Source organism: Cryptotermes secundus, unplaced genomic scaffold (assembly GCF_002891405.2).
Source record: "Cryptotermes secundus unplaced genomic scaffold, Csec_1.0 scaffold419, whole genome shotgun sequence".
NCBI lineage: Eukaryota > Metazoa > Arthropoda > Insecta > Blattodea > Kalotermitidae > Cryptotermes > Cryptotermes secundus.
This window is the reverse complement of record NW_019738877.1, coordinates 229,249-255,034: the sequence shown is the minus strand read 5'-3', so window position 1 is coordinate 255,034 and position 25,786 is coordinate 229,249. Positions and strand designations below refer to the sequence as shown.

Genomic DNA, 25,786 nt, shown 5'->3' with positions numbered 1-25,786 from the left:
CCACAGACTCGAACCTGGTCCCTTTGACCGCAGACTTGATTTTAGGGAAGAGAAAAAAGTCGCACGGTGCTAGGTCCGGAGAATACGGTGGATGTTCCATCACTGGAATGTTGTTTTTTGCCAAATACCTCTTCACAGATAGCACATTGTCGTGATGAAGAACCCATGAGGCATTCTTCCACATGTCTGTTCTCCTTCGTCACACACGTTCATGGAGGGTCGCCAAAACATTTTTATAATAAACCTATTTGACAGTCCGACCTTCATGCACCCAATCAATGTAGAATACCCCCCGGATATTGAAAAAAACAATCATCATTGCTTTGAATTTGGACTTGCTCATGCGCACTTTCTTCTTCCTAGGGGATTTGGGGCTCTTCCAATGCATGGATTGTCGCTTAGTCTCTGGATCATATTGAAGAATACAAGTTTCGTCACATGTAATTATGTTTTGGAAGAAATCAGGATCATTTTCAATGTTTTCGAGAGTGTCAACACAGCAATTCACCCAATGTTCCTTTAGCTGGGGGGTAAGGATTTTTGGCACCACTTTAGCACACACCTTTTTCATGCCCAGATCGTCGTGCAAAATCTGTCTAACACTTTCCTTATTGATGTTCGTAAGTTCAGAAATTGCTCGAATGCTCAGTCGACGATCTCTTCGAACAATTCTAGCGACCTTCTCCACATTCTCTGGAGTTTTCGCAGTGGGAGGACGGCCCGATTTTGGATCGTTCCCGACGTTTTTCCTACCCTCCATAAACTTCTTAAACCACTCGAAAACTTGCGTGCGAGATAGACACTGATCACCATATACTTCTGTCAACAAATTGTAAGTTTCAGTGGCAGATTTTCCAAGTTTTGTGAGGAATTTGATGTTAGCACGTTGTTCTGCATTAGCACTCAGCATTATTCCGACGGAGCTCAGACACACGATCCGCTTCTAACAATGGTCGCGGCCAGACTAACCGATGCGCGTGAATGAAACTTTGTGTGACGGTAGAGGGAAGTCCATGGGTCAATGCCCTACCCTCCTCTTCGTCATCGACGTGGCCGGAAATGAGTCATAAAAGTAATCCCGTTTCTTTATTGCCGCACCTTGTACTGCAAACAACAGACAACATGCATTTTAACCTGAATCCTCTACATCTTTATAGTAATCAAAATGTGTAACAGGTAGGCATTAAAGCCAAACAATGATGTCAAATATTAAATATGCAGTCTTTAATGTTCTCAAACCTATTTATTAATTTTAAATTCACATCTTCATAAAGCTCTTCAAGCAATATGTATACCCATCTTGTTATAATGCTGCCCACACTCTTATGGATTAACAAAGTTAACTTTCATTACAAAATACGTTATCAAATAGTTCTATAATATGGGTTTTCTGCCTAGAATAAGTACTCCAGGGTATCCAGATGTTCATCCCTTTCCATTTTTCTGCACATCAGCAACCTACAACTAAAATTCTTTTGATGCCAGTATTCTAATAATGTACTTTTCAAGTCCCATAGGTTTGTAAAAAAGACAGTATTTTCATTTTACTGTAATAAATTAGTTAATACATTATAACTTGAGGCATACCTTACTGAAGCAAGAGCTTTCTATTATACGAAGGGCGTTCCGTATATAATGCCTCCTATTTTTTGTGTTAATATGCAACGTCTGAGCTGGATGTTGGTGGTGTTGTAGTAAAGACTGAACGTCCCGCCAATGTACTGTTAGTTTGGTTGTCGTGCGACAGATAGCGACAGCACAGCAGTCTACCAAAATGGTGTCTGACATAGAGGTGTGTACAAAACAGAGATGTGTTATTGAATTTCTCAATGCTGAATAAATTGCACCCACTGAGATCCATCGACGCTTGCTAAAGGTGTACGGAGATGATAGAGTGGATGTCAGTACAGTGAGGCGGTGGGTAGTGTTTTTCAACAGTGGCGAAAGTGAAGTGCACGACAAGCCATGCCCTGGGCATCCCTGCTCAGCTGCCACTCCTCACAATGAACAGCACCTCGATCAACTCATCCGTACAGATCAGTGCATAGTGACCAGGGAACTGTGTGAACGGCTTAATATCAACTGTAATGCATTGGAAACGATGTTGGGGAAGCTGGAGTATCGCAAAGTTTGTTCCAGGATGCTTACACAGGACCACAAAACTCGTTGAATGGAAGTCTGTCAGGACCTGTTGCACCAGTTTGAGGCTGATGGTAACAAGTTTCTGGACAGCATCATCACCGGGGATAAGACATGGTGTCACCACTACGAGCCGGAATCCAAAAGACAGTCCATGGAGTGGCGACATCCGGATTCCCCAAGAAAAAAGAAGTTAAAGACACAGCCATTGGCAGGGAAAGTGATGTGCACGGTCTTTTGGGATAGGCGGGGTGTGATTTTGTTGGATTTCCTGGAGCCTGGTGAGACTGTCAATTCTGAAAGCTACAAGATGACGCTGACTAAGCTGAAAGCCTGCATTTCCCGAGTCAGGCCAGAGAACCAGATAATCTTTCGCTTGAAACACGATAATGCTAAACCTCATACCAGTCTGGCAACCACCGCGCACATTGCAAAGTTTGGCTGGACTGTCCTACCACATCCACCTTATAGCCCCGATTCAGCACCTTCAGACTTCCATCTGTGAAAGATGGACTATGTGGGCAACATTTTCCAGACAATGATGCTGTCATTGCAGGTGTAGGAAACTGGCTAGCCTCTGCTCGCACAGACTTTTACGGACGCGGCATACAGGCTCTTGTTCATTGCTGGCAAAAGTGCATAACGAATGATGATGATTATGTGGAAAAATAACTGTAAGTAGGTGCAATCTTGCTCTATTTACCTGCATCATTATGCTTTCTGTATCTGCTGTAGTTTTCATTAAAAAAATAGGAGGCATTATATACGGAACGCTCCACGTATTTGGACACTGACTTTATAAAATTCCTCTTGGATAGGAACTTTATGTAACCTAGTGAATAAATACATCAACTTTAACTAAAAAAAGTATTTCTGACATCACTCCCCCACCCTATATTGGTATTTGCTAGTTCATTTAGTAACTTCCAAACATTTGTGGACGATGAGTTTTCATATGATGTGAAAAAGAGATTTGTCTGCAATAAATGAATACCAAATCAAATGTGCATACATACAGAAGACTGAATTTCAGTATACCATTCCACTCTTGTTCAGTGTAAATGACAAAAAACATGTCAGAGCCAGGTTACCAGTGCCCAGTTGGCGCTGATATTATAGTGAATGAATGCATTTCTGTTTTGCAGAAGTATGATTCTTGAGTATTACTGAAATTAAATACTTTTACAATCTACATCCACTGAAATAAAATATGAGAACACCATTGAAATCAACTTTCTAGGGCTACTCCTGACAAAGTATTCCAAATGAAAGATATGCAGAAACATTCATTCCATTAATTCAGAATATATTGTATCTGAAGAAAGAAACTATAATACATCATAACAGGTTTTACGGTTTGGAATTTGCAGATTCATTCTGGCTCCATTCTGTTTTTGATTATACAATCTTTGTGTCTTCCAGTATTTCTATTTCTAATGGGACAGTACTATCCGATTTGTTTACATATTCCGCATTGTCCCTTCTTTGAAATACTGGAACTTTATTATTTAAATTGATCATATTTAATTCTTATTGACTGTGTGTGTTAAGTTTATGTCTCTGGGTGTACTCTGCAAAGGAGTTTCATATCTGTTGCATGCATTATATCAAGATTTCTTCTCACCATCTGTGCATCATTTCTGCACAGGGGTGTTGGCACTGTCATTGGATTTACATAAATTTATTTGTAGCTCTGGTCTTTAATCCTTTCTTGCAGTACTTAAGTTCATGGGGTCATGGTGGTCATTTGTGATCACAGCAATGCATTTTAAGGGTCCTTAGAAGGTGCAGAAATTTCTTGATTAGCAGACACACTATTAGCTTCTCAAAGACTATGTTCTGTGGAGGTAGTTGATGATTGCTGGACTACTACTACTACTACTACCACCACTATTATTATTATTATTGTTGTTGTTGTTGTTGTATTATTTCACTTTTAGCTGTCATCTCCAAGTAACAGCATACTAACAAGTGTCAAAAGTAGCACATGTTCTTCTGATTCCCACTGTCTAACATGTTCATTTATACACATACAAAATGAAATAAATACACACAGGATAAAACAGAGATGCTGCAACTTATCTATTTTTTTTTTAATGCTAGAGGGGTGGGACTAAGTCCCTTGTACTGCGGCCACTTCTGGCCTATTGTACCAGCCCCAGATGACAGGTGAGGGTAATTGTGGAGCAATGGGTGGAAAGAAGATTGGAAGGGGAAACTGAAGTACTCAGAGAAAATCCGCCCCAGTGCCACTTTGTCCACCACAAATCCCACTTGAACAGACCCGGGATCAAACCCAGGCTACCGCAGTGGGAAGCCAGCGACTAACCGCTTGAGCTATGGCGTGGCTTGCGACTTATCTAACTTACCCTTTCCGAGGTTGGCTACATACATGTGTTTATACACATGCTTTGAACATTTGTATTAAATGGAAGGGTACGCTTCTTTTTAAAGATACTCCGTACTTACTATGGGGTGCTTCATGAAACACCTTCATACAACCAATAAATATTACACAAGTATTGTTATGAAATTCTCATATTTTTCCTTAACAAGCTTCAAGGCATAAACATTGTCTACACATGAACTTCCTTTTATAAAACCCAACTGGCCTTCTAACAGTACTGTAAAATAAATGTGAAATACATTTTATATGCTGTTGTCAGCAAGCTGATTCCCTTATCATTTTCATAATTACTCCACTTCCTCCTCTAATTGTCTTTAGTGTATACATCTATTAGAAACTGTGACTGACATCTGCAAAAGAAATCTGCTAGTGTGAAAACCACAGACCCTATTTCTTTAACCATCAAAGTCCACCTTAGCCCATCACTACTAAATCAATAAAGTTAGTTCTTCCCAGAACTTCTTGTAATGTGATCCTCCCATCTATGCTTACTTACTTACTTACTTACTTACTCATGGAGCTGAGCCCTTCTTGAGGAGCTGCCAATTCTGCAGCTACTCAAGAATTTCCCAGCATTTTATTGAACCCGAAGGTTCATCACCGTGTTCACAAGAGCCCTCCACTGGTTCCTATCCTGAGCCAGATCTATCCAATCCATACCATCCTATCTCTCTAAGATCCATTCTAATATTGTCCACCCACCTACACCTTGGTCTTCCTTGTGATCTCTTTCCTTCTGGCTTTCCCACCAATATTCTATATGCATTCCTCGCCTCCCCCATTCGTGCTACATGACCTGCCCAACTCATCCTCCTTGACTTGATCATTCTAATTATACTTGGAGAAGAGTACAAGTTATGAAGCTCCTCATTATGCAGTTTTCTCCAACCTCCCGTGACTTCATCTCTCTTTGGTCCAAATATTCTTCTCAACACCCTCAGTCTATGTTCCTCCCTTAATGTCAGAGACCAAGTTTCACACCCATACAGAACCGCAGGGAAAATTGTAGTTTTGTATATTCTAATTTTTATGTTTTTGGACAACAGAAGAGAAGACAAAAGGTTCTGGACTGAATGGTAGCAAGCATTACCCAAGTTCAATCGCCTCTTAATTTCCTCCTGAATCAGGTTTTGATCTGTTATCGTTGTTCCCAAATATCTGAACTGTGCCACATTTTCAAAACATCTGTTTCCTATCTTTAGGTCATGATTTTGCCCTGCACTTCAAAACTAACCAACCATGCCATATATACATGCTTTACACACATGATAATTTCATTCTGGGGATTTCGCTTGTATGACATATGTCTGCAAAAATGACTTTGTTTTGTCATATGTTAAGAGGAATACATTCCTAAGGAACGTTCAATCTGATAAATGCTCTAATTGGTGAAAATATTTTTTTTTGCCAATGTCAAATAACAAATGGATGCAGAAATGCATCTGAGACAACTTCCCATTGCAGCATCAGATCCATTCAAGCCCATCTTCAGAAAGAAACTGATTACATTCAGAACTATGATACAGATGCAAATATCTCTCAACATACAATCCCATGTACATAGTTGATGTAATGACACCTCTGTCACATTTATTGTAAAACATCACGGAGAATGTACATGACAATGAGAAAAAGTAAGGGATCATAACATCAACATAGTTAATTCATTATGAGGGAGAGTCAGTAAATAGGTCACAAATGAATATAAATGTAAGACATTTAATATTCGAACCTGGAAAAATCTTTTCTTTCTTGACATATCCTCCACCAACAATGATACACTTGTCCCATCGCCTTACCAGTATGTCAAAAGCCACAGCAATAGAAGTCTTTCCGCTGCTGTCTCAGCCACCTCCACACCTGGTCAGGCATCATCTGTGACTTTTGAACGTCCCTGAGAGAATTACTCAACCCAGATGTGAACCACTTTACGTGACAAACACTTCCCGCCATAAACAGGAAACATTTCATTATGAACATCCTTTACACTGAGTCCATTTGCCCATAAAAAACGCACAACAAAATGTTGCTCTTTGGTATTACACCCCTCCAGCAGAGCTGCCATTTTGACCACAGAAACCAGCCTCTGACCATGTGCAAGCACATCTGCTACCTAGACTGTGCTGTTACCTAGTGATATACATCAAAAACCTATTACATTCACTACGGCTGTTTTACTTCAATCTGTGACCTGCTTACTGACTCTCCCTCATACCTTTAGTTAAAATCTTGCTGAAAGCCCAGTAGTACCAGAGCTTTCTAAAATCCTCTGTTCCCAGACAATATGGGCCAAAGAGGCTCAAAGCACTGTAAACTATAGATTCTGCTATAATTTGTAGGTACTGCATTTAATCATGTACATTACTGTCTTTTACTTCATATCTTTTATCTGAAACTCAAAGAGGAGGAAAATATACCAGCATCTAGCAGTATAAAAATTATGGTATCAAGGTAAATATAAAGCTATCCTTGTAACAGGCTGTGGAGGCCCACACGGTTGTGAGATGTAGAGGGTCCCACATTTTCTAGACAACTGGCTCAGAGATCGTGAGGCTGTCAGCCTTATGAGCCAGCTGCCCTTTACCTTGAGGAAGATTCCTGGTACTCATTTCTGTCAGAGGAAGGTTGACCCCATGGCCATAGTGCAGCTGGAAGGATTAGGTCAAATGAAAACTCCAATGACCTCATTAGGAACTGAACTTGTGACCTTCCAGCTTGTAACATAGTGCCTCAACCAACTATGCTACTGTCCCAAAGATATTTTACAAAGTTACATATATACTTATGATGCCATGAAGTAATTTTAATTTGTAAACAATTCTGTCAATTTTAAAAGCCATAAGAAGAGTGGGTGACCAAACTGCCAGTTGGTGTCACATTACTCCATTCTCCACAGGAATGTAGTGTAGCTTACATCTGTTGGTATTATTATGAATGAGACTGTTTTCATCTATGTGTCGGGAATATAAAGCCACAAAAAGTGTGCTGTAAAACAAATGTTTACTTTCCCCCTAAAGTAGGGAAGAGGAAATAATTATGAAATGGGAAATTTGTGAGGGTAAATACAGTATTACAAATACTCACATACAGTTGTACAGAACAATCAACCTAAGACTAGTAACCAAAATCAGAAATTACATTCTTCAAAGAGGAAAATGTTACAAACAGTGAATATAATTTGGGGTCAAGACTGTTTTCTAACTTTTGTCATGAAAAATATAGCTGCATCTTTCAATCAAGTAAGCACATCACATCCTTTTTCTAAAGAATCTCCTAATACTGTTTTCATGATGGCAACGTCTATGACAACTTTTTCTTAAAAACTCTTGCCTAATCCATGTCTAATTTGGGTAAATGCAAACCCCCTGTGTATAATTTTGATTCCTTCATTTTGTTCAGAGACATAATAAGATCGTCCATTGTGATTGGTCGCAATGCATCATGGAATTCTTCTGACTCATCTATTACAGTTACTGCTGATGACTTACTTGTTCCAGCACCACCTCTGAAGATAAGAAACCACAAAAATAAAAATGTCTGTTCATGCTAGTAAATGCAAACAAAAATAAATTGTACACAGTAGTACTCTGTCTCAAAGATAAGATTGAGGTACTTTCATCATAAGTCAATTCCAAAACAAAACATTCTAATATAGTATTTCATTATGCCTAATCTGACAAAATAACATTTCAATTACTGGCATGTGTGCGGTTTAAGACATTGTCAATATCAATAATGCTCAATGATGAACAGGAAACAATTTGGAAGGAAGCAGTTGCATCCTGATGAAGGTACAAGCCTGCCATTTGCCTGGAACAAATGAAGAAAATCCACAAAAAAAAAAAAGAGAGAGAGAGAGAGAGAAATTCAGAATAGGCAGTTACCTAACCAGGATTCGAACTAAGCATCTCCTGAATGAAAATGTACAGCATTATCATTATATCAACCTGCTCAGTTCCATTACTGGCATTTGGTCAAGCATTTGAATACAGAGATCAATGAAAAACATAATAATATATCATATATAAACTTACAACTGACTTCCAAAGAAACAAATAAACTAGGCAGCACTCAAATTAGCAAACACTGATCTCTGTTTCTTCAAAAATGTATTTCAAATATATGCATAGAATAAGTGTCAGAATGTAAAATCCTCTGGAACACTGCCAGGCACCAAATAAGTGTGAACACCACTGAAGTCATCACACAACTAAGATGGGTTATGACGCCCCATGCTCCTTACAATCCACCTCACTCTCTCAGATAATCTGTTCTCAGTAGAACGGAATGTTGGGGCCTTGTTACAAGGATGATGATAAAATGAAGAACATATGATTGAAGACAGTCTTCTATAGAGCAGGAGTATATGCTCTTGTTCAGCACTTAAAGAAAATTACTGAGAAAGAAATGGGCAATACTGAAAAATAAGTCTTCAACAGGATTGTGGCTACACAGGATGCAATTTCCATGAGTGTGTCCTGTAAATTGTATGGAGAAAGGAGAAAGAGGAGGAATTTTTTCTGATTGGTATTTGTACTTTCCAACACACAATAAAATGTAGCATATAAAATTTACAGGATTTCTTATTATGTTCCACCCATGAAAGATAACTGTTATGATACATATTTTTTTAGATTATTTACAGTTAAAATTATAAATTTAAAAATTTGTTCCCAAGGTAATTTCAATGACATGACATGTCCTTCCTGCTGGGAAATTTATACATGTTTCAGCAGGGCTATATACAATCTATGGTTTAAGGAAGTTTTTCCTTCATTAAGTCAATAAAAAATCAATAAAGAAATCTTATGATTAAATAAACCCTAAGCCATCAGTAGATCCTCCCAGTAACATATGATATAATAGTGATACCTGCATACAGATTCACTTACCTTACACCAGACTCAACTTTCATGTAATCTCGAACCCTATACACTGATGCATTGCGGCACATTTCCCTGAGATCTGATCCAGAAAAATTTTCTGCCATTTTTGCTATCCTGTGAAGGTCCACATCTTCAGCAGTAGGCTCATTTTCAAGGATAAGACGCAGAATCTGTCGTCTTTGTGTCACATTCTAGGCCAGAGTACAATATATAACGCATCAAAAACTGTTCAAGAGGATCCATTCAGCAAACTATACACAATCATTTTAAGCATATTTAATTTATGGCTGCAATTTAAATGAAACACATGTTTTGCTACAAATGCTTATGCTCTGATATGAACAATATAACTGATAGTATTTTGAAGTTCACTGAGCCTCTACTGAAACAGGGGTGAACTGTGGGAATAGAAAATGTATACGACTCAGAAGCTTCAACAAAAATATTAGAAGTTATTCATAGAGCAGACTGTGTCAGTGCTTGGAAACAAAACAGAAAAAATATTCCAAACAGTGTGAAAGATAATATAAACACAGGTGAACTTAATGGCACAGTATTCACAATCTGTAACAGGTCAGTAAACAGCCCACCCCCCCCTCCCGGGGTGACATTACCAAGAGATGCCGCGGTTGCTATAGAGCAGTAAACAACTCTTGACAGTGTTGCTAGGCAATCGGTAAACACGTCGGTACTAAATAGCGGTACCTATTACATAACTGTTTTCTGTGTTGTCCGTACCGAGGCTAAATAAGGAGCAGCGAACACTATTCAGGAGTAGTTAGTTAGTAGTGAGTGATTAGTTATTGAGTAGTGAGTATTGAGCCAGTTACTAGAGAAAGAGTAACCAGTCAATTGCTGTCTATCTTTCGCCGGAGTATTTGTGATACTGCCAATGGCAGTAATGTTGAGATTGTAAATTGTGTGATTGTAAGAGCGAGTGGAATAAATTCGCTATATCAAAGAAGGCATGAAGTTATTTGTTGCATGACATATACCCAACATGTGACAATATATATTGGAAGGCTTGATTTGAGTGCAGTAGAAACACTTGAACAGGTGACAGAAGATATTACGGTACTAAAACTATGATTATATACAGACAATACAGGGAATTAAATGAGCTATCATCAAGTGTGCAAATGGTGGAAGGTTTGTTTGCTGTCAAACAAAGTGTCAAGTCCAAACTAAAAACTCATAAGAAAATATAGTAACATATCTCACTAGAACGTATTTCTTTAAGAGGAACCAAATCAGCTAACAAGAAATCTAGACTAATATGCCATGTGTACAAAATGTGGAAAACAGAGGGAAACAGTGTACTGATGTGTGAGATGTGATGTACTGCACTCTGTTTTGAAGATGACCACAATGAATTTAACAAAAATGGTACTTACTTGGACAAGCCAACCTAATTTCATAATCATAAATTACATACACTTTTCCAAATAATCTTAAAAATTCAAAAGTAAATCCAACAATTAGGCTAGAATGGAGCCATATAAATGTCAACTGTCATTGTAGTTTTTTTTTTAATTCACTTAGTGGGGGGTGGAGTCCAACTGGGTACACTTGGCACGGCAGCCACTGATTGGCCTACTGTAGCTGCCCCGGGTGATTATGATGATGGAGAATTTGGAATTGGCAGGGGAAACCAAAGTACTTGGAGAAGAACTACCCCAGTGCCACTTTGTCCACCACAAATGCCAGTTGACCAGACCCGGGATTGAACCCGGGCCGCCACAGCAGGAAGCCAGTGACTAACCGCTTGAGCTATGGCACGGCCTCATTGTAGAGTTTGTAGATTTGGTAATCTGATCATACACACATTACAATCTTTAGTTTATCCAAAATTTGCTATTCAAAAGACACTCACCGGCAAACCTACGTGAAAAGTAGCTGGCATCCTCCGAAGAATTGCTCTGTCAAGGTCCTGAGGTCTGTTTGTAGCTCCCATCACAATGACTGTACAGTTAGGATCAGTGATAAGGCCATCCCACAATGACATAAACTGTGCCTTCATCATGGCTGTTGCCTCATGATCATGTGAGTTCCGATTTCTCAAGAACGAATCTGCAAAACACATTAAACATGAAAACTGATTTTCTTGATTACTGTAATATGCATAATACTCAGAATGTCACATGTCAGAAACACTATACACTATACTGCAGTGCCCGTCCTTTAACTTTTATGTACTCAATGTCACTATAAATGCTTTCATATGATGAGATTCTGTTATGGTCCCTCCAACCAGAAAATATTAAAGACATTCCTTATAAACATATATTAACTTACCTATCTCATCAATAAAGATAATGCATGGCTGCAACTTCACGGCAAGTGTGAAAACAGCAGCTGCCAATTTTTGACTTTCTCCGTACCATTTGTCAGTGAGGATGGATACATCTAGGTTAATAAATCGTGTACGTGCTTCGCTAGCTGTCGCTTTGGCTATCATAGTTTTCCCACAACCTGGAGGTCCATGCAGTAGAACACCTACCAAACAGACAAATTCTTTACCTCTGGCATCATACATTTTGCAACAAAAATATGCCACATTAATACAGAATGTTCTTAATTAGTTACAAAACAGCTCAACCATCAAATATACTGAAACAGAGAAGGTATACTGACTTTTTTTTTGCTGAAAATTAGTTACATCAAGCAAACATAACTCACCGTTGTTATGCCCCAAACNATTCCCCCCCCTGCGCCGCTAGGGCATTACAACCGTGACTGGAATTATTGGTGAGGAAGAACATTTATTAAATGTACCTGTATGTGGAATATATTTATGTTAGCAGATTATGAATTGCATATCCACTGAGAAATCTTGTTAATAAACATATGNCTGACGAAACATACACGACGAACCACGGCAACGGGTTAATAAACAAATTAAAGCAGAAGTGAAAATTAAGAATTACATGGCAATTAGTTCAAATGAAACAAAGTTATTTTTGACAATGACATACAGCTTCTCATTTATCACAAATTTAAATTCTACAATGTAAATATATAACCATCATTAATATAAACCAAAATTAGTCACAGCTTATTTGTAAAACTTCACAGGTGGTGGTTGAATATTATTGTCTCCTGGGATGTGATGCTGGGTAGTCAAGTACATTATTACTGCACAGAATTACTGGGTGTTTGGACTTCTTCCCTCGTCCAGAATTCTGGGAAATAGAAAACACGACATTTGGGAAACTGGATCTGTTTCCATCTTCAGGCGAGGAAGGATGACACTTACTCGGTTGGGCCCCTTTGAAAGAGCTAATCTCAGTCACTGGACTGATCAATCACTGACAGAGATTAGCTCTTTCTAAGGGGCCCAACTGAGTATGTGCCTTCCTTCCTCGCCTGAAGACAAAAATAGATCCAGTTTCCAAAACACAGTGTTTTCTATTTTCCAGAATTCCAGATGGAAAAAGTCCAAAAACCCAGTAATTCTGTGTGTTATCCACCATCACCAGAACCCTTTAGAATCCAGATTGTTTCTGATGTTGTGGAGGCATATGCTGCTTTTTTACCCTGAACACAGATGCAGTACATTCCTCTGATATGTTGCTAAAGATCAGGGCCCGAATTTTTATGACCTAAAAATGTTCTACAAATGACCAAAAAAATCCAGAAAAATGACTTATAAAATGACCAAAAAATTCAGAAAAATTATCTATAAGTTAAAAACGACCTAGAAATGTATCATGCCATGGAAAATCTACTCACTGTTTTAAAATGTATTTTTAATCTTTATTAACATTGTGAACTCAATGTTACTCTTTTAAGTTTGTCCTCATTTTTATGTTGAAAATTAAGCAATATACGATTGAATTTGAAGCTAAATGTTTTAATACGATTCTTTCTACTGTGTTGGAACTCTTATCAAATGTATATATACGGTATATATTCCAATATTTAAGTGCCATCTCATTCAGAGGTGCAATAGATGATGGTCAACATGCGGAGATTCTCCTTTCCACACCTGCAGACACAATGGGAGCATACTTGAAGTATATCAAATCACTACCAGTAAGATCTTCTTCAATACTGAAAGTGCTGAAGGACTCTACTGTCAGAATTCAAGAAATGATGCATAATGTTCATAACCTGAGTTTTTAACTAGAACATTTTTCATTTTTCTTGACACCATTTTACCAATGTCCCCCGAAACTTTCTTCAAATCACTGACTATTTTTTTACACTAGAGCAAGCTAATCTTCTAGCATTGCTCCTTTCTCCTACAAGCATTTGAGTCCTTCCATCAAGGAACTGAAATTTGCCTTTATGGAGGCCAGCTGTCCTTCCATTTCGCTGCATGAGAACTGTTCCTGAGCAGCTTCAATAGCCCTCGCATCCTCCGTCTTCATTGAATCTACAATGGTTTTCACTACCCGAAAATAATCACAATAGTAAATTGTAGCATCAATCCACATTTCCCACTTTGTGATGATGGGTTCCGGGGGCAGTGGAACACCAGGAGCCACAGACTTAAACTGCATTTTACAAGCTGGAGCCTTGACGAAAATCTTCGTCTACAACACGATAGCATCCACTTGAGAAAAATCTTGATTTCACTTCCTGTCACTCTATGCATTGCATATGCTAGGCAAGTAACATGCACCAATTTCGTACAAAACGACTTTATTGACTTGCCTGCTTTTAAAATATATGGGGTCGCATTGGTCAAAAAAAGCAAGACGACGTTCAGTCATATACCCTCTAGCCACAGTAGAAACATCGACCTGTCAAAGAGTTTACAAACTTGGAAAGATTAATGGATTCTAGCACCTCACTCGTAAGCAGAGACACTTCAACTGATCCATCAATTTCCAAGGTTCCAATGATGATGTTTGCCACGTAGTGAGCCTCCGTATTGCAGGTCTCCTAAATAGAAATGAAAATCTTCTTCCCATGCACTTTATTCCTAATCATTTCCAGGATATTGTTATAGCACTTGGAGAGGTAGTTTTTCCTGAGGGTGGATTCATATGGGATAGAATGACCACAATTCACTTCCAGAAAGTCTTTCAGTTTTTCATTCTTCAGAGCCCAAAATGGAACGTTTGCGGACACAAGAGCATCACGCAGATCTGTGAAAAAAATTCGATGACTTATTTCCACCTTCAGATGAACACTGTTGCAGTAATATTTGTACAGATTTCTTTTTGTTCAAAATTTGCTTGTTGTGGCCGATATTATGTTGTTGTACCATGAAACATTTTCTGGCACTAATTTTGTGTCACACATCTTACAGTATAAAATGTTACCATCAGTTGAAAATATATCATCTCCAAATTCAGCTACAATCTGCTTTAAATGAAATGATTTAGATGGCTTTGCTTAGGCATCATGATAAAATGAATCAGTCTAGTGCAACACAGAACTTAACTTTTCACACTGAGAACCTTTCATCAACTGTATCTTTGTCTGTATGGTCAAGGGCGAGAAACTACGGAGTTTTATTGAGCAACAATATGTCATAAGAAGCGAGGGATTACAACTACAAATACAAGGGTAAGTCAATAAGTAAGTTACAAATGGATATTGAACTTAAACAAATGCGAGTACTGATTTGAAATATGCTTTTATTTCTCAACATAATCTCCCTGTACACTGAGGCATTGGTCCCATCGTTTCACAAGCACCTGAAAACCAGCAGCATAAAATTCTTTGGACTGCTGTCGGAACCAGGTGGCGACTTCCTTTTCTACAGCTTCATCATCAGGAAAATGTTCAGCTGAAAGATGATGTTTAAAAGGGCCAAACAAATGGAAGTCACTTGGAGCAAGACTCATCACCTGTGGCAATTCGGGTTAGCATGTTGTGTCCTTCATCGTGGTAGCGATTGAGATGCTGTAATGCCAGACTCATTCTTTGCATTCTTTGCACCCATCATGCACAGACTTTGTGAAAACCTAACCCGTCATGCGACTTCCATTTGTTCGGCCCTCTTAAACATCTTCTTTCAGCTGCACATTTTCCCGATGATGAAGCTGTAGAAAAGAAAGACACCGCCTGGTTCCGATAGCAACCCAAAGAATTTTATGCTGTTGGTTTTCAGGGACTTGTGAAATGATGGGACAAGTGCCTCAATATACAGGGAGATTATGTTGAGAAATAAAAGCATTTTTCAAATCACTACCTTTATTTGTTCATGTTCTACATCCATTTGTAACTTACTTATTCACTTACCTACGGATTTGTAACTAAGCAATTCCTTTGCACAGAACTTAGAAAGGGCCACAGTGTGAGTGACCACTGTCATACCTGTAACCGCACCATGCAGGAACCTCAGCAATGCTGTTGATTTACATTCTTAATTACAATGTACTACATGTAAATGAACTGTATTACTGTTAACACAAGATGATACAACTGCCCCCGGCACTAGCAGATGCCAAGGATGACATCTCGTCTTTCTGAGGGACAAGCAAGCTGCAGGTCACTTGAAAACCCAGAACGGAGCAGGAAGTATCCTGCTGTGTTTTCTGGGAATTTCAATGCTTAACTTCGGCGGTGCGAGTCTTTGAAAATTTGAGACTTGACAGATACGAGTTGCAATAATTTTCGGAGGGGTGTACTGAGCGATCGTTAGTGTACCTTAATTTATTTGACAGCTGTCAGAAGGACCATCTCATACTTAGGCCCAAATTTACATGGATCTTGTTAGGGATTGGCGGAATGTAAATGAGAGAAACACCCAAATTTTAGGTTCAGCCAATCAGCAAAATTTCAGAGGAGAGGAAACAGGACGTTCCTGCTTTCCATCAGGACTTCTGCCTCTCCAGAGCAGTCAGTCATTTAAAGTGAGTAACTGGAGTCAGTCGCAAAAAGGGAATAACAGGAGTCAGTCATCAAAAGAGAGTAACAGGAGTGAGTCGTCTAAAGTGAGTAACAGGAGTGAGTCGTCAAAAGGTAGTAACAGGAGTGAGTCTTCTAAAGTGAGTAACTTGTGTCAGTCGCAACAAGTGAATAACAGGAGTGAGTCGCAGAAGGGAGTAACTGGAGTCAGTCATTTAAAGTGAGTAACAGGAGTGACCACCCGGAAGTTAAATCGGTGTTGGCCGAGTCCAGTACACAGATTCAAAGGGCTACAGCCTTGTAATATGTAATTCTAGTTCACGTCTATAATAAAGAGCAACAGTGCTGGGGAAGTGTCAGTTTTAAGTGTTCTCTATCTCCTTGTGTGAGCAAGGCCTAGAAGTCACCCTGAGACAGAATCTCGTCCTACCGTCTGAGCAGACGGAACCCCCAATGCCCACCTATCCATATCCCCCACCTTTGTTTCCCCATTCTAAATTCGTGGATTTCACCCAAGTCCACTGGCGCCCATATAAATTCAAGTTCAGAGTAATCCCACACCCTACCCTGAACCAGACAGCAACAAGGTATTTGTGGTGCAGCTGCAGGCTGCCTTTGTAGAGGCAGGAGAAAGAGAACGAACACTTTACTTGCATAGTATTCACAGTTCTGAAAACATATGAAGAAAAATTCCCTAAAATGGCTAAAATGACAAAATAATACCCTTAAAAGTCCTAAAATTTACCAAAAAAAATATTCCAAAACCGAAAAAATGGCAAAAATGGCCTATAAAAGTTAAATTTCTGCAACCAGAAGCTCATCCCCAGGATTTATATATTTACAGGCACTGAATAGGAAACAAGAAAAAAAGTTAACACGTCATTGAAATCTGGGCCCTGGTAATGATTTACCAGACTACATGACATCATATCCTAGGAAACAGCAGTCTTCAAAGGTACTGCTATGAGTACCTGAAATCTCACTTACAAGACATGGTTTTATAGGCATATTTCTGAACAACAACAATAACAACAATACCCTTCGGTGGCTGGGTGAGTTGTGAATCAGCAAATAATTCCTTCTTCTGAATTGGTAAGATAACCGTCTCCCTCAACTCCTCAATAACATCTTCGAGGCCAGCAATATCTGCCCATGATACAGGTATTGCAGTTGGATCTACCAAATGGCCAGCGATCATCATCTCATATTCTGTTAACTACAACACATTAATGTCCATCATATACTTATTACAAATACAATATAAACATAAACCACAATATTTCTAAAAATTAAATAAACCAGAGAAACTTATGCAGTTCAGCACAATCAAATGACAATTAAATGTCACACAGTTTCTTAAGACTGTACATGTAAAAGTATAAAAGTTCAAATTCTGATCTTATGGTTGTGACACCATTTAGTCCTGCATGCTGATCCTGCATTCTGGAGGGACAAGCTGATAATCTTTAGGACTGCAGGACTTCAAACTTAAAGATGGATGCAACTTGTTCTTCTGAAATGTCGGCATGTGCCTACAAGAATACATGATGATACAACCCAGAAGATCAGAATATGAACAGCTACTGCTGTGAAACCTTCAACATTTATATAAATACACTAATAATACAAACCTCTACATTATAATTCTTAGAACCAATTCCAAGCCGTCTTAACTTCTCATCTGCCTGAAACAATGGACAATGTTTCTGTACATTAATAACACGTTCACTGTTAATAATTTGCTCTGCCTATCATCCCCACAATGAGCTAAGAAAAGGAAGTATTTCCATCTTTCTTACATTGCTGAAATTACAGTGCATATCAAGTGATGTCACAAGCAATATTACATGGAAATATTGTATTCAACTTTGTGCTATCTTACAACTAAAAATAGTTTCCTTTTTGTTACTGTTAATCTAGAGAACAGAAGCACATTCTGACAGATTTCAGTCTTGTCTATCATGAAGTCCCCCCACCTCCCCCATTATCAAATATCATAGGTACAGATGTGAAATATCATACATTGTGGTGGACTAGTTAGCATTCCTGCTTTGACAGAGGTGTTTGTTTAAGATCTGTGGTGGACAGCCAGCAACCATGACAAGCCTTTCTTGGTTTTCCTCAGTCCCTCACAGCAAATTTTAGGACATTACATTTCGTGCAGCAAAACCTTGTTATGTATAGTTTGCAGTTCTAATAATTATCCAAAAAACTGGCCACAAACTAAACTAAACACATCACAATATTATTGTTCTTTGCTCTATTTCTTTCACTGAAGTTATTTCATTCTCTCTTCATTTTGTATACACAACTACAAAATAGGTTAATGGCACTGCAGAGTGGATAGCATAATATCTTAACCTGCTCCTTAGCCATCTGCTGCTGCTGTCGCCACCACTATTTTGATTTCCTAAATCTTCTCTCTCTCTCCTTCCTTCCTTCCCTCCCTGTGTGTGTGTGTGTGTAGTTCCTACCACCCACTCCCAGAATATGACAAGGATCACTTTGTACCACAACCTCATCATTATTTTTCTCAATCAGATGTATAACAAGGGCCAAAGCACCATCACATAAACAATGAATGTCAAAGACTTGTGGCTAGCATTCATATTCAGGATGTCCTGGGTTGAAACTTCAGTCCTTCCAGTGCCAGGACAGTACCTCTAAGTAAGCCATGACCGCCCTCTTCTTTTTCTTTTATTGTAGATTGCTGAAAGACATTTTCAGTACAAAGACTATACAGACTCAGAAGGCAGGGTGGCAGATGAATGATGATTAACTGAAAAGGATTTGAAAGGAACTGGTCATGCATTAATCAAGGAATTATCTTGCCAGTTGCCTGCAAGACACTGGGGAAAACAATGAAAAAGCTCAGTAATGACTGCTAGTATCCTGGCCAAGATTTGAACCATGCACCACCCAAATGTGTTGCTATACAGTCTGAGATACTGAGAGCTCAAAAAACAAATAAACAATTATATCAAGGAATAACAAGGCAATCTTATAGTTCTGACAATTCATTAAATTGATATATACAAACTTCATCCTGGTCACAGAATAGTTATTAATTTGTAACCTGACACTGACACAAAATATTTCCTGCTGTTTTGCATACTCAAACAAGGGAAGTGAAATGAAATACTTATTGTTCAAGAACTGAAACATTTGTGTACAATTTATTCTGCTCTCTACAGAAGATATTAGATATTACAAACTTTCATAGCTGTTGTCCCTAGCCACGTGTAACCTGGTAAAATTATGTATTTCTATAAATTACAATGTAACTTGGATAATGCATGTGACAATACTTATAGCAAACTTAATGCATTACATACATAAAGGATATTTTCAACAATTCACAATGTGAAACATCTTCAAGTTCTCTCACAGTTCACCTATACTTCTCATATGCTTTATTTCTTGTACAATACTAACAATTTTGAATGGCCCACCTACTTTCCTATTCAGTAGGTACTGGGAGTTTTCTGGAAATGAAATCATCTGAATGTGAAGCAGACCACTAGTTCTTCTAGTGGTAAGATCCTGACTACCGTCATCAAATAGGCCACATGCCATTACTTTTAAATGCTGGAGTTGCTCCATTTTGCAGGTGACTAGGGTCAAAATGTCAACCCAGAGACTTGCTATCCTGATTCATGTTTCTTGTCATCCTCAGACCCACCAGACAAATGGGGGTTAGTACCTCTAATCAGGCTACGATCACTTCCTTCCACCAGCTTCCAGCACGCAGTAGCGTAGTTGGTTGACGCACTATGCTACAAGCCAGAAGATTGATGGTTTGAGTCCCAATGAGTTCGATTATTTCAATTTACTTAATCCTTCCAGCGACACTATGGCCCAGCCTCAGCCTCTAACAGAAATGAGTACCAGGAATCTTCCAGGGGGGTAAAGGGCGGCTGGCGTGTAAGGCTGACAACCTTATCACCATCTGTGAGCCGACTGTCTACACAAAATTTGGGAGCCTTGACGTCTCACAACCCTATTGGCCTTCACGGCCTGTAACCGGGATAGCTTTACCTTTACCTTAATATCCGATTATTTGTCACTACTTGATCTAAGCTATTGAAAGTACCGACAAGTGAACCAAGTTGTCTCATTATTATAAATCTATTGCAGTAAATCTTTATGAGATGCAGCTAAATTGTGGAGCTTCGTATGAGATATAACGAACGCATGTGCAAAAACTTGTGCATTTTAACCGTCTTAGGTTATGTAAATATTTTCCAAGATAATTCCACTTCATAAACCCAAGGCTTGACAAATATATAACCCACCTTCCTTTTAGCTGCCTTTTTTTGCTTGTGGGTAGGATCTAACTGAGTAATCATCCACCTCACGCTAAAAAACGTGACACCACTCAGAAGTGCAAGTCTAATTATCAAACCAATTAATTCTGAGCGTGAGAACGTTTGTGTGTCAACCATGATTTACATACAAGTTAATGTATCAGAGCTTGTATATTAGGTATATTAAAGCACTGCCACACAGACAACACTTCTACACATTAATAACCTATTGTTGGATATCCTTCCTCCACCTGCTGATATAGATTACCAAGCAACGGAAGTTCAGCTTTCTGTGATTGGTTCACACGTATGCGATTCGATAAGTTGCGACAAATGTATTTTGATTGGTTCAAACAAATGCGATTCGATACATTGCGATAGGTGTAGTGTGATTGGTTTCCGACTATCTAGTTTCCACACTATTTAATTTTCAGAGAATGCGTACAGATGGAAGTAGTTCTGCATGTTTTCCGACTTTATGGCAGGTAGCAGGAGAAGATATCGAGGAATTCAAAAAGATTTTTCAAGAAAGAATGAGAACCATCAAACTCGTTACAGACGGCTTAAAAATGGAGTACAAACCATTCGTAGGAGTCGCATCGATAGATATAATAGATGGTCGTAGCATGACATTTAGGATATAAGATAGCGTCCACATTCACGGCGGAAGCACTAGCAATTGCCGAAACACTAGAAATCATTGAAAATATAGACTCGGAGAGAAACTTCATGGTTTTCTCGGACTCGGCAGATGTGTTAAAAGGCATTAGTATCTACAATGAGCAGTACATCCCACATTACACACATGCCTAAAGATAAAACACTCTGGAATCACGAGGAAAAAAATTCCAGTTTTACTGGATCCTGGGGTCCTGCGGAGTTCAAGTTAATGAGAGGGCCGACTTCGAGGCAAAGTAAGCAATCAAAGAAGACAGAGATGGTCAATTACTATTACAAGTTGCAGATCTTAAAACGCAGTGGGAAAAGAAGCGCAAGGAAGAACTTCACAGTTTTTGTCAAAACACCAAACAGGACAGGAGGAAGCTTCTTCAAAGGTACTATAAGAATGGTTGGTCTCTTGTGTTTCCGCGAGATAAAAATGACCCGCCATGCCTTCATGTCAGACCGTATGAGAGCAGGCCACACCAGTCTTAAAGCAAGCTTAAACAGATTTAATTAACATTGTGTCCACAGCCGAATGCGAATGTGGTCATGGGCTGCAAACGGAGGAACATATCTTTTGGGACTGTAAACGGTACGAGGACCAAAGGGCAATAATGATGGACATTCTGTCTGAGAATAGCAAAAAAGAATACCCAGAGTCAACTATAGAGCTCTTAAGGCTAGAAGGAAAAAGATTTCTCCAAGGCGTCTGTTACTTCATAAACAACATTCCTATATCAAATAGATATGTAAGAAATATAAAGGTAATTGTACTGATTATTAACAATATACTCTCAGATTAATTTTTTTATTGCTAGTGGGGTGGGACTAAGCCACTTGTACTGCAGCCACTTCTGGCCTATTGTACAAGCCCCAGATGATAGGTGAGGGTGATTGTGGAGCAATTGGTGGAATGAAGATTTGCAGGGGAAACTGAAGTACTCTGAGAAAACCTGCCCCAGCACCACTTTGTCCACCCCAAATCCCACTTGACCAGACCTGGGATCGAACCCGGGCCGCCGCGGTGGGAAGCCAGCAACTAACTGCTTGAGCTATGGCGCAGCCTACTCTCAGATTTAAGTTAAGATCTATATTAAGACTTGCAGGGCGACTGCTATTATAGAATGAGATATTTATAAGAATGTGCTACAGAAGGCTGGATGGGCATTGCCTAGTCCTATAGTCCTTTTTCGTATTTACAATAATTTTTTCTACAATAAAAATTTTTCCCATGGCAGATTCACTCCTGTTAGAGAGAAACTCTTATAAAAACAATGCTGTTATTTACCCAAGAAGTTCGGTCACACAAAAGCACAGAGGCGGTTTCATGTCTATTTTCAAATGCGATGGGAGCCTTCATTCAAAACAATTCAGAGACTTTATAACCAGTTTAATAATAGTGGTTCAGTGTTGGAGAGGAAACGTTGCCGGCCTTCAAATGTGTGTTCTCTGGAGAACAATGACACTGTTGGAGTGGTTTTTCAAAGAAGTCCCAGTAAATCAACAAGGAAGGCTTCAGCACAATTAGGGATATCCAGACGATCAGAGTAGCGAATATTGAAAAGTGATTTGAAATTGTATCCCTACAAAATGGCAGTGTAGCTTAACTTGACAGTTTGAAACAGTCATCAAAGAATGACATTTTCAGGATGGAGTTCAGTCTCAATGGCTTCCCTAATGATGCGATCCATATAGCGGGTCATGGTGGCGAGGATGGAGGTTTTCTGAAGCTGAATACCTCCATCCTCGCCACCAAGATCCGCTATATGGATCGCATTATTAGGGAAGCCATTGAGATTGAACTCCATCCCAAAAATGTGATCAGAGATGGGGGGTTTTGTCTCAGCAAGTCATGGAAGCCTCTCATCTGTTCTCTTAAAAAACCCCCCTGGGATATGACGTCAGATCCAGAAGGCTACACAGGCCATGACCGACTAACATAACCCCCACCCCCCCAGCTTAAGGGTTAGTGCCCATCCTTTAACCTTGCCTTTCTCTCCCCCAACACAAAACCCTGCTTTTGTCCCAGCTCCTTTCCCTCCCCCTCCCACTCCACTGATTTCACATGTAGACTTGCCCTTCCCCCCTTCCTTCATTGCTCTCACATAGCTGTGTATATTTCCAACACCAGTCTGCTTGTACCGGTTCTCATGGTCTCTTCACCTGAGGATTTCTTATATTTTTCCTTCTACCCTGAAGATGGAGGCGATACGTTCCTCCGAAATGTCGGTTAACACCACATGTACACGGTGCCAAATCCCAGAAGACTGCTTTCTTCATAGTCACCGCCGTGAAAACCTCAAATCTTACATCCCTTTGGACTGTTCAAAGATGCTTTATGAGGTCGATTTTCTACAGACATAGAAGTGCGGAAACCGGTAAATAAATGGTTGCGCGACCAATCGGAAACCTTCTTCTTAGAGGGAATATGCAAGCTTGTGGACCACTGGATCAAGTGCATCAAAAAGGAAGGAGACTATGTAGAAAAATTATGTACTTGTTCAACCCCTACTTTTGTGTATATAAATTGAAAAAACAAGAGTGCGGATAATTCTTGATTTCCCTACGTACATATACACCTAAGAGTTAGTTGCCTGCTTTTTGCTTTCAACTTTGAATACCACACTTCACTATAATCACTGTGAAATCAAACAGTGTTTCCAACATTATTTTATAAATTCAAATGCATAGGATCATATTGAAGTTAAATCAAGTGGCAAAGGTCTGATAAGAAGAAAAAAAACCTAAAAGAGATATTTATAAAGTGTGCATTTAATGAATTATTGGTACTGTGTTTAGGTTCCTTCCATTTGATTAAGAGAACCTCCAAATATTTTATCACAGATGATTAATTTTTGTAACACTGAGTTTGGGTGTCAGTGTAGTGACAAGTTATGGAGCTAAGTTTGATTCCTGGCAGGGGCAAGAGATTTTTCTCTTCTCCAGTGCCCAGACTGTTTCTGAGCCTATCCAGCCTCCTATCTAATGGGTACTAGGGCTCTTTGCCTGCAGGTAAAGCGGCCAGGGCGTGAATCAGACCACTAACCTCCATCTAGTGCCGAAGTCATGAATGGTGGAGCTCTAATTCTATTTCTTCATAGCGTGGTAATTAAGTGCAGGGACTTTACTTAAAACACAGCAGACAGGAGAAGTTTGCCTATGACAGTTTCTGTCTCTCATCAGTCCACTCTTTTGATACAGATTCTCTACCCTCTTGTAAAATAGCTCTCTTTCTCTCTCCTGTGACCAGTTTTAACACCATGTTGGACGACAGATAGTACATTAACAGATCTGCTATTAAAATAACATGTACACTCTGGTTTCACTTAGATCACCTTCATACTTTGCAGGTAGGCATATGGATAAGTACATATATTAGAATGAATGAAGTTGAATTACTTAAATACTTCACATGGACCAAAGAAAACAGTGTAACATATTGTCCTTGAATCATCAGTGAAAGGGAACAAAAGGATAATTATTCATNTAATATTTATTTATATGAGAGGCATTAAATATGCATTACTTGCTGCAGGAAGGTCTGTTGAAGTATACTAGCATTAGGAGTAAAAATTACAGACATTATGGAATAAGAGATATGCAGTCACAGAATGTAATAATATGGAACAAATGCTGATTAGTCTGAGTGAATCAATATTATGTGAAAGTTATTACAACGAAATAAGGAGAAAACAAGCATAACTTAATGATATAAATGAAACTGAATGAACAGAATGATGCTTCATATGACAGGCAATCAGTGTGCCTCTCAGAAGATAGAAAGAGGTTAGTCAGTGTTTTGCTGAAGAACACACATTCATGAAATACAAACTACAGCATAAAGGATGAAATATTATAGTACTAACGTCATCTCATTGGCAGGCCTTATTGTATTCATCTTTCAGCCACACAGCTGTAGTCACTGCTTAGACAGGTGTGATATTCCGTCTATTTAATATGTAGAGTGGGCTATGCAGCAAGTTTACCTAGAAAATGCAGAATTTTTGCAGCTTTCCCTAAAGATTCATAATCTTGGATCTGCGAGTTGATTAATCTGGGCTGGTTATTCAATATTCACTAAATTAAAGGGGAATGGTGTGTTCTTTGTTCGCAAGTTGTTCATGAATTAGCTGGTGTTTCTGGATAACTTTTCATTTTGTGAGGCTAAATAATGGGAAATCCATCACACTTTAAACATTATTATCTAGTTTAGTTCTAGAATTTTTCTTGGAGATAACTTTAATCTACACTTGACAAGCTATAGTGAAAGTTTCATTAAACCCTGAAGGAATTTGTTTAAATTTATATGTGTGTCTAAAAATATGGCATAGAATGGGCCTCTTATGTCACATTCCAACATAAATTGTTGTTAATGGTTAAGAAGTTGAAAGATGGGATTGATATGTTACAGTCCATAAGGAATTATTTTTATGTATGTATAAAGAATATCTGAATGAAGAAGAATTGTCAGTTTGCTGTTCTGTATACAGAAGAACTAGAGCTTCCTAATACTCATTATGTTAGATATGAGGTCTCACAGTGATGACTATAGTAAAAGGTAAAAAAAAAAATAAATA

At 38.8% G+C, this 25,786-nt stretch overlaps 1 protein-coding gene across 1 annotated transcript; it reads right to left on the bottom strand.

Moving 5' to 3' along the window:
- Positions 1–7,474: 7,474 nt before the first annotated feature.
- Positions 7,475–20,839, bottom strand: LOC111871176 (ATPase family AAA domain-containing protein 1-B). Its single transcript, XM_023864077.2, has 7 exons — positions 20,535–20,839; positions 17,871–17,924; positions 17,278–17,455; positions 11,728–11,928; positions 11,306–11,502; positions 9,439–9,623; positions 7,475–8,051 (listed from the first exon to the last, which is right to left on the bottom strand). Exons 1-7 carry the CDS (start codon positions 20,682–20,684, stop codon positions 7,877–7,879), a joined length of 1,140 nt encoding a protein of 379 aa, XP_023719845.1. The 5' UTR covers positions 20,685–20,839; the 3' UTR covers positions 7,475–7,876.
- Between the last annotated feature and the right edge of the window lie 4,947 nt (positions 20,840–25,786).

Excerpts from the sequence above, each read along its gene's own strand:
- LOC111871176 (XM_023864077.2), bottom strand. The coding sequence starts at position 20,684 with ATGGTTGACACACAAACGTTCTCACGCTCAGAATTAATTGGTTTGATA. Across the intron at positions 17,456-17,870 it reads CTAAGAATTATAATGTAGAG|TTAACAGAATATGAGATGAT; the intron begins GTTTGTATTATT and ends AATGTGTTGTAG. Across the intron at positions 11,929-17,277 it reads ACTCACCCAGCCACCGAAGG|GTGTTCTACTGCATGGACCT; the intron begins GTATTGTTGTTA and ends TCTGTTTGGTAG.